The sequence below is a fragment of the Larimichthys crocea genome, chromosome IX (assembly GCF_000972845.2).
Source record: "Larimichthys crocea isolate SSNF chromosome IX, L_crocea_2.0, whole genome shotgun sequence".
NCBI lineage: Eukaryota > Metazoa > Chordata > Actinopteri > Sciaenidae > Larimichthys > Larimichthys crocea.
Window position 1 is genome coordinate 7,229,711 of NC_040019.1, and position 20,645 is coordinate 7,250,355.

At 40.6% G+C, this 20,645-nt stretch overlaps 1 protein-coding gene across 2 annotated transcripts; it reads right to left on the reverse strand.

Annotated features, from left to right (window-relative positions):
• Window positions 1-224: 224 nt before the first annotated feature.
• LOC104923805 (AP2-associated protein kinase 1-like) lies at window positions 225-19,377 on the reverse strand. Of its 2 annotated transcripts, none has more exons than XM_027282036.1 (20): window positions 18,227-19,377; window positions 17,230-17,348; window positions 15,884-15,992; window positions 15,604-15,746; window positions 14,917-15,038; window positions 14,473-14,554; window positions 13,928-14,060; window positions 13,693-13,796; window positions 13,305-13,387; window positions 12,988-13,148; window positions 12,415-12,536; window positions 11,966-12,328; window positions 11,452-11,597; window positions 11,160-11,359; window positions 10,973-11,071; window positions 9,371-9,466; window positions 9,127-9,240; window positions 8,551-8,721; window positions 7,504-7,605; window positions 225-2,261 (listed from the first exon to the last, which is right to left on the reverse strand). In XM_027282036.1, exons 1-20 carry the CDS (start codon window positions 18,387-18,389, stop codon window positions 1,540-1,542), a joined length of 3,354 nt encoding a protein of 1,117 aa, XP_027137837.1. In that variant the 5' UTR covers window positions 18,390-19,377; the 3' UTR covers window positions 225-1,539. The 2 variants fall into 2 exon arrangements, with proteins under 2 accessions (XP_027137837.1, XP_027137838.1); XM_027282037.1 differs by lacking the exon at window positions 225-2,261 and adding an exon at window positions 5,065-7,097 and having other exon boundaries at window positions 18,227-19,362.
• Between the last annotated feature and the right edge of the window lie 1,268 nt (window positions 19,378-20,645).

Genomic DNA, 20,645 nt, shown 5'->3' on the forward strand with positions numbered 1-20,645 from the left:
GTCACATTTATAAGGCCATGACAGCAACAGTAGCCTGTGGAGCAACAACATCCTGCTGCATCTACAGACAGAGGAATAGGGACTAGCGGCTTTTAGTTTTAGTTAAAGTTTGTCCCATCTTAGATGCAGACATAAAGGCCTAAAATAAGAAGGCATTTTCCAAAGTTCCTGGACATCATATTTCCATGTTGTGTGCCTTAGAAGAGAGAATAATCAGGATGCCATTACGTTTACAACCCTTTAATACAATACAGTTTCATTTTTACTGACAATCTTTCCTATTGTCCAGTATTCATCAGCCAGATAGTATAGAAATACACAAATGTTGCAGGGGCAGCACAATTTACAACAAGTCCTTACTGTGCCAAAGTATAAAGCAAAATAAGAAGCATTATCTGAAATCTTATCACTGTGAGAGAAACATCTGGGTGGAGATGATGCTGATTTTTCTGGGTCTTTAACACCTCTTGAGAATTCCTTTAGACGTTACGCTGAAAGACCACAGACATGATACGTATCATTTAAAAATACCAAAGAACAAAGACAAACAACATTAGCAGTTTCAAACAAATCAAAAATAATCCTTTCAAGAGAAATATAAAGGTCCATTAACACTGGTGCAGTTTGTGGGAAAATCGCAGCAGCAACCTGTGAACGATTATTAAGCAGTAAAGAAGGTAAATTGAGCTTGAAATCCTTCCAGTCCTAAATCCTAACAATATACTGGTTTCAGTATAATGCTCTCTAGTGAGCAGCCATTTGGGATTTTAAGTAACTCGACAGTCTTTTCTGAAAACATTTATAAAACGTTTAGTGCTTCCTCTCTGTTAATATGAACGTAATAACTTCATAAACATTTTTTTCCACTTCATCTGTCTGAAACATGTTTCACATCATTGCATTTCATTTCCAACGATTTCTTTGGCTTGCAGCAAAATGTTTGGTATCTTTTGCAGGACTGATGCTGAATATCGACCAGAGGCCTGCAATGATACCCTTAATGTTAAAGGCACAATCTCTAATCTAAATGTAAACGAGGGGAGACTGCTAGAAAGATTTAAATCTGAATTAGACGTGTTTTTAATGCAGACTAAAACTGAAATTTTTTATCTTTAAGAGGATATTCCTGTTTTCTGATGCTGTTAAATATTTGTCTATGTTTGTAAAGGTCAAACAGACACATATATTCAATAATTATCAACGAGAAACAGCTAAGCTAACAGTTTTTATTAACAAAACCCTTTTCAATATTGAGTTTAACAATTTAAATTAAGTCCGGGACCAATCCTTCAAGTTCATTTTAAGAACTTCTCAGTTCAAGTTCAGACTCTTTGTAAAGTGCCGAAAGACGCACTCACATGACTGAGGTAGAACTTTAAGTTTAAACAAGCACATTATTGGATAAAAGGATAATGATTTTCATTTAATACTGCAGTAACAAAGAGTAAAACTACATTAGAAATGTGGGTAATACTGCAGGCGAACTAAACTTTGGCTCCTTCTTAAGTTGCAGAAAAAAACTGACTTGGCATATTTCAATCAAGGTTTCCCCTGAGAGTATCTCGGCTGAAAAGGTGCAGCAGTAAACGGGTCTTCCAGAGCTCTTCCCCCGATGGTCCAGGCATGCAGAGGCCCTACAGCGACTGAACCTACAGCAGCCTGCTGACCGATCCTGGAGACGACACGGTGCACTACCACCGGCTGCTGGAGCAGAGGTCTCTCAGTGTGGACATGGTGAGCACGCATACCAAGACATTGAGGTGCAGGAGGAGATGATACAGGGACCAGGTGACACTGTTTGGTGGGTTGGATCTGCTGTGTACCAGACTTCAATATCTGAGTGTTACTGGGAACAGCTTTGGCGGTTTCCTGCCTCTTTCCAAACGGTGCCTGGAGGAAAACATCAGATGTCTCAGCAGGTTTACGAGACGGAATAAAGGAGGAGCTGCTGAATGCCATCTTGCTTTCTTTTCCTGGTGTCTTAAAAGGAGCCAGCTGGAAGACATCAGAGGTAACTGGGCTGTTTGGGGGCTGAAACTGGGACACTTGGTTGGTAGGTATAAAGTGCACGCTGGTGGAAGTCGCTGGTGTTGTGCTGTGTTGTATGCTCCTTCCATCTGATGGCAACGTGTGCTTATTATAGACACATGCAGCGGACGTCTTCTGCTCGATCTTCTGCCTTTGATTCTCCTCAGTGAACTGCACAGGAGCCACAGCCTTAGCAGCTCGCTGTACATTACTGTTGAGCTCCCTCTGCAGGTCTGTGTGTGGAAAAGGGATGGGACAAAGTTAGATATGAAGAGACAACAGCTTTGCTGACCTCTGAATCTCTTGCATATTATTAACCATCACAAAAAATGTTAAGGAATCTGTTTTATATTCTTAATTGTACTGAGCTTGTCACCATATTTGTTCTATATTTAAGCTAATTTCCTATAATAAAGTTGTATTCTATTACATTCTGTTTAACTGAACAATCTTTCTCAGATGGATTAAAACACACTGATGCAATATCGGTCAAATTAAGTAACAATAAAAACACAGTGAAGTGGCAAAAGTGCAACAATGTTCCTGTGCTCTTTTAATGTGCGACGTGTATCAGTACGACATGCATCTCTGATAAAGACCTTTTGAATATTGGAGAGTTGTGACCAAGCAGGACATTTATAATTTTACACTTGGCAGCACTCTCCAGTGGACTGATTTATCCGTCAGGCTCTAGAAAATGATCTTAACCCACTCAGCAGCAGGTGTGTTTCTGACTCATGACTCCATTTAGACAAGTGAATAATGACAGAGCCATAGCATAATCATGAAATATAAAAAAACAAAAAAAATGGATTGACATTCGAATGGAGCATGAAGTTGACATTCTTACCTGAGTAGGATTAACCTGCTATTTGAGCAGAGTAAGAATTTGATTAGTGTGTTACACAAGCGAACCTGCACTATTATTTAAACTCTTTCATCCAAAGTGCTTCATGCAGATATATTTGCATGCAAGATATGTAAGTACTCCATCAATTTAGCATTGCACTCCACTCGAAATCCTGTGACTCAGACCAACAACAGTTGTAGTGTAGGCAGCAACTAATATCGCCTCGAGCAAAAAGAGGTGAGGAATGGGGTACAAAGGTTTTTTAAACTCACTTCTTTCTAACTCCAGACAAACAGATTATTATTATTATTATTATTATTAAGATATTTTTGGGGCTTTTTGAACCTTTAATTAAACTTTTGTTTTCACATACAGCAGCACTATAAGCAGTCTATGTTACAAAATCTGAAGTATAACAGATCAATGATCAGACTATGACTACAGAAAAGTTGTAAAATGTTGGATATGCTTTTGTTGAGTTTTGACTTTGAGTATTAACCAATATTCTGTATAGGAATAATGACATATGAACATCTTACAATCAATACTCAACACGTTGACATTCACATTTGTATTTTATTTGCCATCCCTTTATAATTCTTTAATTATCTCACAAAAATAGAAGGAGCACACGATACCACAGCTCTGACGCAGGTTTGGGCCATAAAGACAGGAGGCGTCTCAAAACACTCAATAGTATCAGATAATTGACAGCTTTCATTTTTGGAAAAAAAAAAAACAACAGAGAAAAACGAGGGGCTTCTGTTTCACATCGAGGACTACTCTTCACTACCTGCTTGGCTTTTACCGATTTACAACAGCACGCTGGAGGCAACAGGGAGAAGAAGCTCGGGAGTTGCATAGGTTCAAACAGTAACTGCAAATGATTGAGTTGTTCAGAGGAAGGATCATAAAGAGGATGATTAAAAATAATCAGAAGCCTTCGGTTGCACATGCAGTACCTGCAGTAAATACACCGCAGACTGTTGCTTTGAAACCAGCCACTCCTTTAAGTTTTTTTCAAATATAAATGGATAAAATTTAAATTATGAACTCCGATTAAAATATACTAAATTTGGGGGTTATGGAGATAGAACAAAGACTTAAGTTTGAACCCATGTCCATCACTTTTTATCAGCATAAAACATGTGATAGGACACAAGCAACTGTGCTCTGTGGTTTTGGCACTTTTCTCAGATTCAGTTTCAATTTTTTTTATGTTTATGCCTTGACTTTAGTCTTTCCACAGGTTTTGACAATTTATTCCACATGACATGACCAACATGTGACTTCGTCACTAAGATTTGTCAGCAATAAATCATAATATGACTCATTTACTATTTAAAGTTCTCGTTTAGCTTCAATAAAAACGCAATGAAACCTGATTCTTTTTTAATCTTATCTCTGAACTTCCAGATGTAGATCTCACAAAAGACACACGGTACTATAAATGTTATTTTTTAAATCAACTTTCTAAAATGACAAACTGAAATGAAAAGAGGTGGAGGTAGTCTTCCCACTGTGGTCATGCATGGGAAGCAACTTTGTTTGATCCTACAGAAACATTTATATTGCTGATTGGAGCTGATTTTTCAAACCCTGGATTTAAACGCTGCCCGATAATCCAGCCACTGGTGCAGCAGCTTCACTGTAAAACTGGCAGATTAAACACACTTCACAGAGCCCCTCACACAGTAACCTAGCAGACAAATTCCCTTAACTGTAATATGGAGCGTAGACTATCCGGTGGACATCGAGACTGGGGAGCGGTAAGCCAATACATATCTGACTCTCAGAGAGAGTGACGTAGCTCTGACTTCCTGAGAGAATTTAGGGTGCAGGGAAGGTTGGAGGAGGAGGAGGGGGCTGTGCTTTCAAGAGATTTTAACGACAACGTGACCGTCGCCATGTTTGCAGCAAACAACAACACAAGTAGGCTACTGGAAAACACATCCAACAATTCTGACTCCACACACACACACACACACATACATACTTATCATAACACTGTATACCAACACACATGAACATAACATTCAACAACACTGCCATGCTTTTTGATATGAATTCTGTGATCACTAAAACCGGTAAAGCAAAAAAAAAAAAAAAAAAAAAGCTTTACAAAGCACAAGTTCAGAAAAAAAAAAAAAAAGATTTCTAGTTTAGCGATGAAATTCAAAAACAAAATTCAAAAGAGGTTCAAGCGCCAACTTTCCAGAAAACTGTCAACTGTTTTGAATAAAAATATAATCCTTCGTCAGTCCATGTAAACAAACATAACACAGGCTCACGTTCTTTTCACAGAGGAGGTGGAATAAAACATGGGATTCAGCCTAATCTCCAGACTAGGATTATCATCTATACATTTGAATGTACTGACAATAATTGAGTAGATATAACCAAGAAAAGAAAAAAAAAACTTTCTCAACACACAATTCCACAAAGAGGAATGAAATATTTATATAGAGTATTCTTCAATATTATTCAGTGATTATGGTGTTAAGAATCATAGATATTTTTTTTCTTATTATAGACTAATATTTATTTCTTACATTCATTCTCTAACACTCTATTCATATTAACATTTATTAACAGGAAAACAATGTCATCTTTCATTCATATATATATCTATAAACATATAGATATATATACGAGAGTTCACAAGTAAAGCAATATGTTTTCCACAAGTAAAGCTTTATGACAATGACTTAATATATACATGGGAAGAAGAACCAATTCTATGGTCTGGATAAGAGCCCGCAGATATCTATTTACATAAATCAGGAGTAAACAAATGACAGGAAATGTAGGAAGGATTGCACAATGCGGGAATGAATGTTTGTGTTGATATCAACAAAAAAGAAAGGTGAGTAGGGTGAGAATCAAATTTTTTAAAATGCCATATTGTTTGTGTTAGTGACCTGAATAGTCATGAATGGTCTCTATATAACAGCTACTGCATTTCTATTTCCTATTACTGCTGATTATTCAAATTATTTTCATGGTTTCATGCATTTTCTATTGATATGACATGGCACACCACTATAAACACTGTTAAATGACACTGAACTGTCATTTAATTCCAAAAACAACCTATTGCCTGCCTCGAGGAGGAAAATTATGAATCCAGATCAAAACAATAGCAAATGAAGACAATGAGAACAGGTCCTCGTTTGTAAAGAACGGCTCCTCCGGAGTTCACCTTGAATGTTTGGACGTGATCTGTTTTGTCGTTATATTTAGCTGAGCTCCACCTGTCAGCAGTTGTCTTCACAGATTATTTCATGGCACTTCACTGTTTAGTCTGATTAGAGAGACATTTAACATCCTGCTCTCTTCTCTTCGTCACATTAACTTTGCGGGCGTTTTCGTGGGACGATGTGATTTTTTCCTGTCTCATCTATAGCAGCTAGAAATTGTTAAAGATATTCCATAGACAGCCCCGACAGAGCGAACATTTATGCTACCGTGCAAATCAAGCTACATGACTAACTTTCCCTTTTTATAGGAGAAAGAAACTGACCTCATTCGAGCAAGCGCTCGTTTAAACTTCTCTATGGATTCACTTTAAAATGTGCAAAAAAAATCTGGGGAGGAGAATTAAAATTTAAAGAAGGCAAACGACGACAAATTCACTTGTGCACCATAATAACTACAACCACTTATAACTATGCCTATTGTACATTACAACAATGATCTTCTATTGTTTGCTATTAGACATAATGCAATATTGTTCAAACAAACGGGATAGCAATATTATATCCTGATTGACAGAGAGATGGTTCGTCTTTAGAAAGGATGATGTTAGTGTACTGGCCACTCTTTAACCGATGGACGATACATGACGTGTGGAGACAACAACAAAGAGAAAATGAGAGGGTGAGAGGGTGAGAGGTGAAGAGAAGCCAGATTATGCAATCGATACGGCGAGAGAGGGCAGAAATGAAGAAGCACTGAAAGGCGAAGGCTGTTTCTACTGTAGGAGCTAGAATGGAGACGGCAGCCAGGGGGGGGGGTTTGCAGGAAGCTTGCTATGACAACAGTGTTGATTGCCGTTATGCTATGCCAGTCTATAATCCAGTGTTACAGCTTCTACTGGGGGGGAGAGAGGGGGCCGCCTACAAGTCGATGAGCTGATCCACCAGCAGCAGGGAGCGGGCCAAGCTGGGGAGGCTGGATTCAGAGCCGCCACTGTTACTGCGCGAGTGGCCTCCTGAAACTGGCCGGAGAGACAAAGGGGAGGGGAGGGGATGGAAAGGAATACAGGCAAACAGGAGGAGGAGGAGGAGGAGGAGGAGGAGGATGAGGAGGAGGGGGAGAAGCAGAGGAGCGGGAATCACAACGAGCAAACACAGCAATCAAGGAAGGGGAGAGAGGTTCGAGAAAGAGAGAGAGAGAGAAGAGTGAGGGCAGAAGTTACCCATTTGCTTCTACTGGTTTTAAAACATTGTATTAAGGATGTAAAAATAGTGCAGGCACCTGATCCTGTTATCAGTAAGTTTCATTCATTATTTAACAAATCAGCATGCAACTGAGGGGAATCCAAAAAAAAAAAACAGCCAATCCCTGCTTCTTTAGTGTTAAAGACCGACCCGACTCACCTTGTGGAGAACGTAAAGACTCACCTTGGGAGTTCTTTCGGCCTGTGACGGGAATAGGGTCAAACTCATCCTCCGTGCCGACGTCTGCGCTGGCTTGCTGAGGCTCCGAGATCAGGAGAGACGAGTCTGCGGGTGATTAAAGAAAAAATTGGGTTGTTTGAAGTATAAAATGTGCCACAATTAATTTTTTTTCCCCCTGCAACAAAAACACACCGGAAGCTCTGCAGTGGGACAAAGCCTGTCTGATAAGATATTATGAAGAGAGATCAGTAGTAATTAGGATCATGCAGCTGGTGCCTGCAAGCTCAGGCTGTGATTCAGAGTTGGCACCGTCAACAAACAGTCAAATGCCTTCGCTCGCCAGCCAAGAGGCAACAACTAAACCACAGCTGTGGCTCTCTCATTCTGGGACGCACAATACGGTTTTATAGGTTATTCTACTCCGAAGAAGCAGTTAGCTGTCTTTTTAAAACTTCATGTGAAACATATTTAAGCAAGACCATTGATCGACTGTACACAGAAAACTTGTTTTAGTTATTTAATGTAGGAACTTTATGAAGTTACGGAAGATAAAGTTGTCAAGATGAATTTAGATTAATATGTTCAAGAGTCAATGGAAATAATTCTGCTGCCACCCAGTGGCTGAAAACTGTGCTGTGTCCTGTGTTCCATAAAAATAAATCAGAAACCAAGAAGAAGGTTTTATGAAGGCGCCTCCTAGTTTTGCATTAATTTCTCAGAATACTGTTATTCTCTGTGCAGGTAGAAGGAGAACTTGTTTCCATACAGCCAATCAAATCTTACATAAAGACAGACAGAAGACAGAAAACAACAGCTCACATAAGCGTCACTGCTAAAGTCCCCTTCCCATCTGACCTACAAACATGAACACGTGTCTTTGTCCTGCATCTTAGCTTGTTGAACGAGCCACCAAACGAACAGTCTGGTTAAAAGTGTTGATTATTTTGCAAAAAGGAATTATTTGGTGCTACAGTACAGCACACACTTTTGTCACTGAATTACAATTGGGATTGAATACCCAAGTTTATGTGAGAGTCTTCGAATTCTTACCTGCTTTAGGCTGTGTGGAGTCTCCAGACAACAGGCTGAAATCATCCAAAGCGGAGGCAGCGGAGGTGGGAGCTGAAGAGACAGAGGAGGTGGTGCTGCTCGCTGCTGGAGGGGCGGACGGACCGGAGATCAGAGAGCAGCCCAGGAGAGAGTCGTCTGTATGGAGATGGTCTGAAAGCCAAAGGTCGACAGAAAAGAGGGTCAAGTACAAAGAGGACAACGACACGATTTAAACTACTATTCAAACCTTCCTACTAATTACAAAGCTGTAATATTTGAATTAACATTTTTGGCTCCTAGAAACAAAATATTATATATATAAGGTTTAGTGTTATCCATGATGATTAATGCTTTGTGGGTAGATATATATCCTTCTCTCGTGTTATTAATGAGAGTCCATACTGCAGACAGGCTGTTTTTTCTCTTCAACTCCCAATTAACTTTAATCTACGAATCCCACATGAAAAGCATTCAAGGTTTTTCTTTTGGGTGTTTAAAAATAAACCAAAGAAAGAAAACGAAATGAATGAAATACATTTTGAAACATGCCTGCTTGAAATAGTGGCACATACACACCTTTACCCTTTGCAGACTCTTCCACGGCGCCACCGAAGGGATCAGACAACGACAAGAGGTCAGGAAGCATGAGTGAAGACGTGTCGGGAGATTTGAGACCTTCGATCAGCTTCTCTAAAAGTCCAGTGCAGAATTAAGAGACAATGACGGAGACACACTTAAGCAAAGCGCCGTAACAATGTCAGCTGTAGCACTCACAACAAAGGTACAAAACGGTGCGTTTGTGTGATCCGCAGATATTCACCTGGTGTGTCTGACAGTTCGAGAGTACAGAAAGGATCAGGGACAATCAACAGTGACGCTCCTGAATCCACATCAAGGATGGCTGAAGGCCTTTCAACTAGGAAACAGAAGCAGTGCTTTATTATAAAAATGCATCATGGGAGGAAGCTGTTTTTAAAAAAAAATGTATTCACGTCTACACTAACAGTCCTTGAGTGCATTTGATTCAACCCAACAGACTAAATGAGAAAACTCTATGAGATCTCTCTTGTTTTTAGACGTGAGACTCTACAACAGCAACGAGCGACAGTTTTCCAGAATATTAGTGAAGAAATCTTGATTTTTCAAGACTTTTCTTTCTCGTTAAAAGGACCAGCGTGTAGCATTTAGTGGCATTTAAAATCTACTCTTTAGTGTGAAGAGAAGAAGCTGAAGCTTGTGTTCAATTTGTCCAATCTGGGCTACTGTAGAAACGGGGTTGCTCAACATGGTGGACTCCACGTGGAAGTTAGTTAGATAGTAAACACATAATGATTCTTATACTGAGGTGATTATACACTAATGAAAACATAGCTATGAATATTATATTCAATTTCTGCCATATTTTGTGAATAGCGCCCCATAAATCTGACACACCGGACCTTTAAAACTCTTCCATAATTCCAGTAACGTCATCATTTCTTTTTATTCTGACCAAACCCTTTATTTGATCTATATAATGCACGCACTGGCTTTCAAAAGCTCCTTAAAGCTAATAGATTAATGGATCAGGCGCATTAAGGAGTTTACATCTCGACATTACATTACAGACTTACAGAATGCATTATGTGGCATCAGTACACCGGCGATGCCTTACATTGTGGAAGGACTTATCAAGATCTTTTTACGGTAAATCTCCGTCTGAGCTTCCTTATCAAAGAAATGAATCAATCTTTATGTTAGCGAGCTAATGTCTCACTGTTGACAGGAATAACGTTTGTAGGGAACAGGGGTCATGTCCTCTTCAATATATGAAATGTGGAGATTTGTATTGGCTCAATAGTTTTTATTAAATGCATCCAAAGGATACAAAAAAGCTATTTTCTCTCCTTTGTATTCAGAGTTTAACTGACACCTGTATCTGTATCCTCCATACATGTCCATGTGCCTACTACACAGGAAAACTACAGTCTGTTTCAAAAGCAGTACCAGTGATGCACATGTTAAATATAAACCAGTGAATTAATTGACCAGGTTATCATGTGTGCTTAGAAAAAAAAACACACACACAATGTAGCTGTTTGTGTGTTATTTTCCATGATACACCTGACACACAGTATTTGATTTTTGTGAATTTAAAAAAAAATCTTGAATAGCTAGATTTGTCGTTTGTTCTTCATTCTGTACTATGTTTTACTTTTTCTTCTAATAGGTGAGTGGATGGGAGAGATGTGTTTGGAGGGAAGACTGGGCTGATCAGGCATCTACGTTCTCATATATTAAGTATTGTATTATTCAGCTCCAGGGATATAAAACCTATAAAAGACAAAGTTGACTGTCATATCAGTCTGTGCTAGTGTTTGTCGAGACAGCTTGAGTTTGAGGTGGGTTCAAGAGAAACACAAAAGGGTAAAGTGAGACATACCAGTTTCCTGGGGTGTATTATCCACAGTTGAGGCATGCAGGCCTGGTATCAACTCCTCAACTCCTGAGTCAGATGTTGACTCAACTTCTGAAGGCAAGTCTGAACCGAAAAATAAAAATATCACAGTTATTAACAGTTTGTCACATATTGAAAACATTTCACACAAGCATGTGCACACAAACTGTACCAGCAGGATTTTTGTCCTCAGATTTGAATTCCTCTGCAGTGAGGTTAGAGAAGTCGTCGTCGTCAAATGGGTTCCACGCGGGCTGTGTGGAGGCGTTGGTGCCACCGCCAGGCACGAGAACGGCGTCTCCAGCTTTGCTTTGGTCCTGTCCGGCATCAGCAACACCAAGCTGGACAGAGCTTGGTTGAGATGGAAGTGACCTGTACACACAAAAGGAGAAACACACAAAATATCATTAAATGAAACAAACAGGAGAAGGACTTGATCTTCAGGTTGATTCCAGAAGACTTACTGGTTGAGGGGAGTGTCTCCGTTAGTTCTTTGTGGCTGCTGTGAGGAGTCACTCACTGCAGCTCCAGCAAAGCTGCTCGCTGTGGCGTCACTTGGTATGCGCTGATGGCCTCGTTCTTCAGTTGTCTTTGGAGAAGCAGGTGGAGTCTGATCGAAAGAATTATGTAATATCTATGAAAATATATTTTTTCAAATACAGAAGTTAAAGAAATATTTAATGGAAAAATCAATCATCAAGAAAAGTAAAAGCCTCAGACCAGAGAAACAGAAATAAGCAAAATGATTTACAGATTTAGAGTGTAGCAGTCAGAGGTAGTAAATATTCTTACAAAACTTTTCTTTCCTCAAAATGATTCATGAGGAAAAACAATTGATGGATAGAGATAAAGTGAACATCAGGCCACGCCATTGAAAAGATTATGGGCCAATAAAAAGGGAGGAAAAGTAATTAATTCTGACAGATGACAGATGATGACGGTTCAGACACGGTTTGTCACTCGATGGTGAGAACTTACAGTCTCAGCTGCTTTTTGGCTGACCTCGGCGGACGCAGGCTGAGCCTGGGCAGCTGCTGGCTGTGTTATCTGCTGCTGCTGCTGAACAGATATAGGCGGCTGACCAGGGGACGGTTTGCTGGGCGAAGGCTGCGCCGCCGGCTGCTGAGCCTGGCCGGCCTGCTTGCGCCGAGCCGGGCGTTGAGGTGGGGCTGGGCTCGACGGAGTCTGGGCTGCCTGCTGGGAGCCGGCGCTGACCACGGACGAAGGAGTGGTCTGTTGTTGAACTATCGGCTGTGCTTGTGGCTGTACGTCAGCCTTGGTTACGGGTGGAACGACTGCTGCTGTTGTTGTACTCTCTGTAGCTGCAGCTGGCTGCACCGGCTATCGTGACAAAACATGTGACAGAATTTGTCATGTTTGATTTCATGTAAAGCTGTAATGCTTGAGTGTAATTTGTTAGTATGTACCTGCTTCTGTGGAGTTGCAGCCTGATTTGAATTGTTTTGTGAGTGGATGAGCGGCAGCACTGAGGTCTGTGCCTTCTGTGACTGCAGAGCTGCAGCCGGCTGAGAGAGGTCTAAACTGACTCCTGTGGGATGTCACAGACTACACATTACTCAACAGCATGGACATTTTTTCAATCTTAATACTTACACAGATGCACAAAAATATGAATATCATGCAACATAAAAAAAAGATTGAAATATTTGAACTATTAAACATAATCTATAAAAAAAAGGATTACAGAATCTGTTAAATGCTGATAAAAGACGTCAGTCAGAAGTGATTTGTAACAGGTATAAAGAGTGATCTCGACAGAATCAGCGTTTCAGAGCGTGGATAAAATCATTACGTAATCACTTTGGGCCCTGTGGTTAGCTTGCTTTAATTTACATGAGTATTAACCTGCATGCTTGATCTGTTCCGGTTGAGTATCGCAGCATTTAGTGCGTGCACAAAGGATTAGACGGATCCTTGTCTTTATTTAGTGTCTTTTCTCTGTGACGAAGAGGAGAATAAGGACGGAGTGATGTACGTACCCACAGGCGGAGCTGCACCACCAGGGAGATTAGCCCGCTTGCGAGGGGTGAGAGCAGCAGGCTGGATGGGTAGGATGCCAGCCGTGGGCTGGGTATGAGCTGCTTTGGGCCTCTGGCGAGGGGTGATGGAGGTTTCAGTGGTGGGAATTGGATCCGTCAGTCTGGCAACAAAAAGGGCATGTTGGCCTTCTTGTTAATCATGGCAAATAGTGTTAACATAATTATTTAATGGGTATCAGAATACTGACTGTACCTAATTACTTCCACAAAATGTAGTGTTATTTAATGGTAATACAATGTAAGCAGGTCATGCTTGCCTAGGCTTAGTCTGGCTCTTCTTTGCTGCAGCAGCCTCGCTTGCTTTGATTGGCTCAGGAAGTTTAGAAGGAATCGGAGAATTCTGGATTAAAGGAAAACAAATGTTAAATCATCAAAAGTAGCACAGGCAGAGATATACAGGTGAAATTTGTCATTCTTGCACTTGGCAATAATAACAGGCAATATATTCAGCGCAATCAAGCATTTTTCTACTGCGTGGAACTGATGATTTAGTGCAGATTTTTCCTCCCACAGCCTGACAACTGGCTGTTCAGAAGGGAAATTATAGCAGATTCCAGTGAGTACGACATGAAAATCAATTCCTGATGAGAGAGAGCCAAGCAAATCAAAATATTTCAGCTGACGCCGGTGCCGAAAAACACTGACCTTCAGATTCTGAACAGGGCAGGTCCGCTGAGCTAGTTTAAAAGCAAAGTAGGACACCTGGTAGATATCTGGTCTTTTGTCTGGGTCTGGCTCCAGCATGTACCCTGAAAAACCAACACAAAGAAACAAGGGAGTCAAAAGAGACTCATAAAAAGCCAAAAAGTTGATAAATTTACATTCACAAGCAACAAATGCAAACGCTGAGAACATTTATTAACGTTTAAGAAGGACTAACGAATGAGGCAGTGAAGATCGTAAGAGTAGCGGGAGTTATCTGGAATGGTGAAACTGCCATCACAGATGGCCACCTGGCTTTCACCAAAGGGCAGAGTGAAGAAGCACAACTTGTACAGCAAACAGCCCAGTGCCTGGAGAGGACAATCACATGCACGCCCCGTCACACCAAACACAGACAAACAGAGAAGAAGAGATTAATATGAATGCCAATGCTACAAAATAAATCACCCAACAAATACCAGCTGGTAGGAGGTTAAAAAAAACAACGTATTCAGTCACATCACGAACCAAATGTTCTGACATCTGAGCTGAACAAAGACAACTTTTAACGTTTCTTTCTTAAGAACAAACTGACACAAAAACTCTAAATCTAAATCTGCTACTTAAACCTACAATTTTTGTCTTTTTTTTTTTTTTTCTTGGAGACCTGTTTTATTAACCATAGACCAATATGTCAAACTATGTTTAGAGCCATGGAGGCTCCAGGGTTTAGTTTAGAAAATGTGGTACACTTCTGCACAGAGATCTATCCTCTTCTCTCACCCAGATATCCGCTTTCGTGGTGATAATCTTGTTGTTGTAGAGGTTCACCATCTCAGGGGCTCGATATGATAAAGTGGTGTACCTAAAAGAAAACAGGGATAAATTAGTAGTACAAAATTAGACGGAAAACTACCGTTTTTTTTTAGGTCTGCGCTGTATTATATGCTCATAAACATCACATCGCAAAATCAGTGACTTCATCAATTACAAGTTAAATTTTACATCAAGCAACGAGTGCACACACATCAAAAAAGTGCTGTGCAGTAGAAGTCCACATGAGGATGAGGTGAAAAATTCAATTAGTTTATATAAAAAGAAAAAAAAAAAAATCAACATAGCTGCTCATGAATGAGAAACTGCTGACAGTTTCTGTGCAGCCATACCTAAAATGAGAGCTAATGAAAGCTGCAAATGTCACCAAAGCAGATGAAAAGAGGCACAAACTTTTTGATCTCTTCCTCCACGGTTGCCACTCCTTCAGTCTGCGGGCTCTGGAACTTGTCAGTGGCGCTGCCGAAGTCACACAGCACATAATGACCCTTGTCATGCAGGAGGATGTTCTCCACCTATAGATATACAAAGAGATGAGCATCACACACACACAGTCACGTGGAGTTGGTGCACTACTAGACCCATTTTGGCAAGTGAAACACGGTACCTCACTGAAACATCCTGAAAGATGTGAGATAATGATGAATACAAAAGTCAAAAGGTGAGACCAGCGTCACATTATGACGCACACTCTTTTCATTTTCAGGTTTTTTTTTATGCAAAGGATCACAGGATCTGCACTGCAATAAAGTCATATTTCCTGATAACAGAATAAATCTAGTAAGCGACAGTTTGTGACAACCACAGCGCAGTCCACTTGGCTCCGCGGAAACTGAAGCATTTGAAGTATTTTGACAGCTGACAATCTCCTCTCCCCTCTCGTTACAGCTTTCCAGAATTAAAAACGCAGCTTCAGCTCACACAAACACATCAATCACGATTCTCCGAAAACATCATCACCCTGCATGGTGTTCCACAGTTTGTGTTTTTCCTCCTGCGTTAACACAGGACGGGCTGTCTGTCCCGGTCTCTGTTGTACAGCGGAGCATCGCACAGAGCACAAATGCCAAAATGTGTCACCTTAAGGTCTCTGTGGACGATGGGCGTCTTGCGCTGGTGAAGGCGAGAAACAGCATCACAGGTGTCACAGAAGATCTGCAGCACCTCAGCCTCGGTGAAGCCAGTCTGCAGCCTTTGATTCATCAAATTGACCACCTGCCCTCCTGCAAAATAACATCCAGTTGTACATTGGTGTACGCTGATATCGTCCAGACTTATTATGTAATAACTGTCCGCTTTGTTACATCACAACCATACTGTAACACAAAGAGAGTGTGCCCATCTCTGGTTCAGCACTTACCCTTGCAGTAGTCCATAAGTATGAGAACCTCCCATACATCCCTCGATCCCATAGCCGTAATACTGGAGTCCAGATAACCAACGATGTTCTTGTGGCCGACGAGGTCTTTCTACAAAAACACAAACACACATTCAAGAGCGTTAACAAACCGCTGTGCATAAAGTTTGTGACAAAAACAGAAGCTGCATAGTGTGCAGATAACACGCGACTGGTGAAGTGAATAGTGACTTTCTACTTTGAATGAATAATAATAAAAAAAAAAAGATGTCACAGAGAGAACAGGATGGAGAATATTTCCATAACCCTGTCACTCAATCTGGTCAGTGTTTATCGATGCAGTGCGAGGTCATCGCCTGCAGAGGGAGCTGCGATGGACAGCTGAAATCAGGAACCTATTAGGTAATGAAAAAAAAATGTCAAGCACTGCAGCTGAAGCACTATCTGTCTGTGTGTGTGTGTTTGTGTAAGAGAATGAGTGTGTCAGTGAGAGAGAGAGAATGATTGGGATTTAAAGAAAACATGTCATAGAATGAGGAAGCATGACACAGGACATCATATCTGAACCAGTTTTCGGGTGTGTTGGTGTTGGTTTCGAAATCAAAACGAGGCTCTCGGTTGTTACAATTCACAGTCTGAATTCTGTCGCATGTTTGTACTGCCACTTTTTTTTGTAATTTGACCATCCACTGCTTCCTTCAGACATACGAGAATGAATTCTTGATGTTGGCTCCATGAACGTATGAGTCCAGCTACAGAAAATGCTTCAAAACAAAGAAATAACTTTGTGGTTAGAGTCTATTATTCACTAAACAAATCCCAGTTCTGATTTTTACCAGGCCAAAAGATTTAATAGTGTGGGGATAGTCTTCCTTTTTCGCCAGCCAGGTCAGTTTACAGACAGCATTTGTCATAAATCTGTCAATGATCTCATGGGGAGTTACTTTTCTTTACCAATCTCACCAATGAATGCTGGAAAAAAAAACAACATCCCATCAAGAACTAGATGTTCTTTTAAGAATTCATACAAATAAACCCTTCAAGTCATTCCATGATGCATCTCATGAGGAGAGCAGGACATGTAAGGCAATACTATGAAAACAAAAACAAAGCACACCAAGAACCAGATGAATAAATACAGAACAACCATCCAAACAACCCTGCTGCAGGCTCTGTGTGTCCATCAGACAAGATAACTTGCATCTGTGGATTGTCTCTGGGAATTTTCAAGCACAACTTTGAAAAAGACGTTTTTTTTCCGCATGTGGTTTTAATCCCCTGCAGAAGAATTACATGAGTTTAACAGTGAGAACAAGCAAGAGAAGAAATATATAATCTCAGTGACTCACCATGATTTGAATCTCGCATTTGCACACCTGCAGATCATGTTCATTGTTGACATACATCCTCTTCAGGGCGCAACGCACCCCTTGATTTGTTCGCACTAGGAACACAATAGCAAAACCACCTGCAGGATTGAGAAAGAGCCACAATGAGACTGTAAAACCTCAGAGATGATAGACAGATAGACACGTCGCCACATCCTTGACAAAGAACAGCTGGGTTTAAAAACAACAACAGCAAAAAAAAACACAACAAGACTTTTGTCAAACTCACAAGCTTCCTTATGGAGTCATGGTTTTGAGCATTCAGCTGACATGCCAATTTTACACCCAATTACTTCAACAACTGTTGCAGTTTGTGTCCATGCAGCCTTACATCAACACAGACCAAATGGTGCAGCCTTATAGCGTTATGTATTAGTCAGCTATTGCTGCAGGGTGTACGTAGAGGCCTAACCATCTGGTATAGCTCAGACCACAAATTCACTTTGCCGAGTTTAGCTGTGACAAAGGCATCAATTTCATGCAGACACTGCGGCTTACTGTACGCCAGCACCTTCCTTCATTCATTCATTTCAAAAGGGAGGATCAAATCACTGATTGAACTGTGCGGCACCAGGTAGGTGTCCGTCATCATCCTTTTTTTTTTAAAGAAAATCACACTTATGAATCATTAAAAAAAAAAAAACATAACAGGAAGCTGTGCACTACACTAGGCCTCTAGTTTGCATCACTGTATCCAAGATACATGGATGCAAAAAGCTCCATCACGCCTGTGGGGATAAGGTCCTGTGCTGTCACGTGCATTTGGCTCGAGCATGCAGGATGCATGCACACACACACACACACACACACACATATATATATAAACTCTGGCTTCAGCAGCATGCATGAAGATAAAAACAAATGGCATCATCTCAAATGTGCACCACCCCCCCTGACTCCCTCCTCCTCCTCCTCCTCCTCCTCCTCCATCATCACCTCCTCCTCCTCCTCCTCTCACCTTCAGCGACGATCTCCTCTACCGTGACTTGGTGCCGCCCGACAGTGAAGGCTCTGCCAATGAAATTTCCGCCTGCATGACTGGACCCAGAGCTGCTGCCTCCTCCTCCAGAACCAGGCCCGGAGCTCACCAACTCCCGACGTGAATCAAAGAACTTCCTCATGTTGTTGCCCAACACACACACACACACAGACACACAAATCTAAATAATAATAATCAATCACAGACTCACTGCTGCGTGAATTATTGCACTGATGCAGCTCAGTCGCCTTGAAACAACAAGTCTGTTTGCAGCCTCACAGCATGCAGCAGTGATGATGATGATGATGATGATGCCTCTGTCACTTATGATGATGTGGAGACAATCCAGATTTCAGGTGGCAAATTTCCCATTTGCCTTTTTTTTTTTCTTTCTCACAGGCAGCAGCAGCAGCAGTTGTTGTTGTTGGTGATGGTGGAGCCTGACTAGCTTCCGTTATGTAAGTTGAATTACACCACCACCACCCAGGAGGCTAACACGTATTCCTCTAGCTATCCGTGCAGCTGTTCATGGTCTGATGGTGAGAACATGAGCTCCTTCTTCTCCATCTCGTCCAGCCATTTAACCAAGCCAGCTAGCTCAGTGCTAGCTACTTAGGCGCTATGACATTTCGTGTAAGGTTATCCAGGTTATCCTCTGAAGATACTGCGACGTGTCCGACGTGTAACTTGTGCGCTAGCCGAAAATATCTTTCCATCCTCGGTTTAAGTGAAGCGAAACATAGCTGTCCCCGTTTTTTTTTTAGCTTAATTTAATTGCTCCCATTTGCGATCAAACTATGATTTTTTTTTTTCCTTGTAGTGAGCTAACGGTGTTAGCGCGATGCAGAGCTCCGCATCAACACAAACAGGGTCGACAGGAGGAGCTCGTCTGCCGTGACAGGAGGTGACAAACCGACACGATCTGACATCCAAGCGAGACACGTTTAAGGCTGAGGTTTCAACCCCGGCAGCCTAATCTCTGCAGCCACAGCAATCTTTGGCTGCCAGCAGCGAAATCGCAACATCCTAGCTGTTGCTGTTGACGCGCGGAAGGGATTGTGGGTAATGTAGTTCAGAGCGGCAGCTGCAGCCTCCACCCCTCCCCCCTCCCGTCACGTCATGTGCCACGTTCACGGCGTAACGGCGCAGCTCAGAGGAAGACGCCGCCACACTAGTTTCGCTTACATATATATATCAGGATTTTGTGGAAGTGTTAAGATCTCCGGATTACAGAAGAGTCAGTAAGACAGCATCAAAATGGCCGTTCTTGATCAGAATCAGAAATACTTTAATAATTATTACAGCAGCTTCCAAACGTTAAGTGAGATATTAGGAAACAATAGCAAGAAGACAAAACTTTAACCCTATACACCTATACAATATCCTATTTTAACACCACATGTATAAATCACAGTTAAATAAAACTAATGACAGTAAAATAAAAATAAAAACAAGTAACACTGAACTATGCAACATGGAAATCTAAACCTTATAAAGAATTTAGTCTTTGAGAGACTGTACAGAGAATACACTGATTGTTAAAGTGCAGTATGCGTGTGTGGCAGATTTCAATTATGTATTGCACAAGCCAGTTCAATAGATACTGGACTACTGGAATTAAAATTTAGTGCTGACTACTACTACTACTAAATTAACTTTTATTGTTCAGTTATGCTTACAGATATAAGACATAAGTGCAGCTAGAAAAATCAAAAATCAGAATCAAAAATACTTTATTAATCCCTGCAGGGAAATTGTGTTTGTTACAGCAGATCCCAAACGGTAAGTTAGATAGTATATAATAGCAAAAAACAACAACAACAACAACAACAAAAAAAACATTTGAACATAACATAACATCCCCAGAAAAAACTTTACCACTATACAGCTATAAGATATACAATTTAACACTATATACACAGGGTATAAATAACAGTTAAATAAAACCAAAAACAGTAAGATAAAAGCCAAGTAACAGTGAACTATACGATATATAAATCTAAAACCTTACAAGAGAAGAAAAGAAGGAGTCAGTAAACCAGCATCAAAATGACTGTTCTTCAAATTTAATTTAATTTAATTTACTGTAATTAGTCTAATTAAAAAGAATATCGCTGTTTGTATTTGGTTTCACTTGTTCTTCTTCTATCTGTGAAACATAATTACAGATAATTTAGGCTATTTATAGTGTGAATATTAAAAACTACTAATGCCACACTGTATTGAATATGTTACTTAAAGATAGAGATAGGCGCATGCAGATATAGTAAACATACATTAAACATGCATTAATTAATCTGAATTTAAATTAAGCCTGAGCAAAGAAATTAAGAATGTGCAGAGAAATTAAACATGGGTTAAGATCTGTACAAATAGAGACTTGTATAAAAAATAAAAA

Excerpts from the sequence above, each read along its gene's own strand:
- LOC104923805 (XM_027282036.1), bottom strand. The coding sequence starts at position 18,389 with ATGAGGAAGTTCTTTGATTCACGTCGGGAGTTGGTGAGCTCCGGGCCT. Across the intron at positions 14,061-14,472 it reads CCACGAAAGCGGATATCTGG|GCACTGGGCTGTTTGCTGTA; the intron begins GTGAGAGAAGAG and ends TGTCCTCTCCAG. Across the intron at positions 7,606-8,550 it reads CTCCACACAGCCTAAAGCAG|ACTCGTCTCTCCTGATCTCG; the intron begins GTAAGAATTCGA and ends AATCACCCGCAG.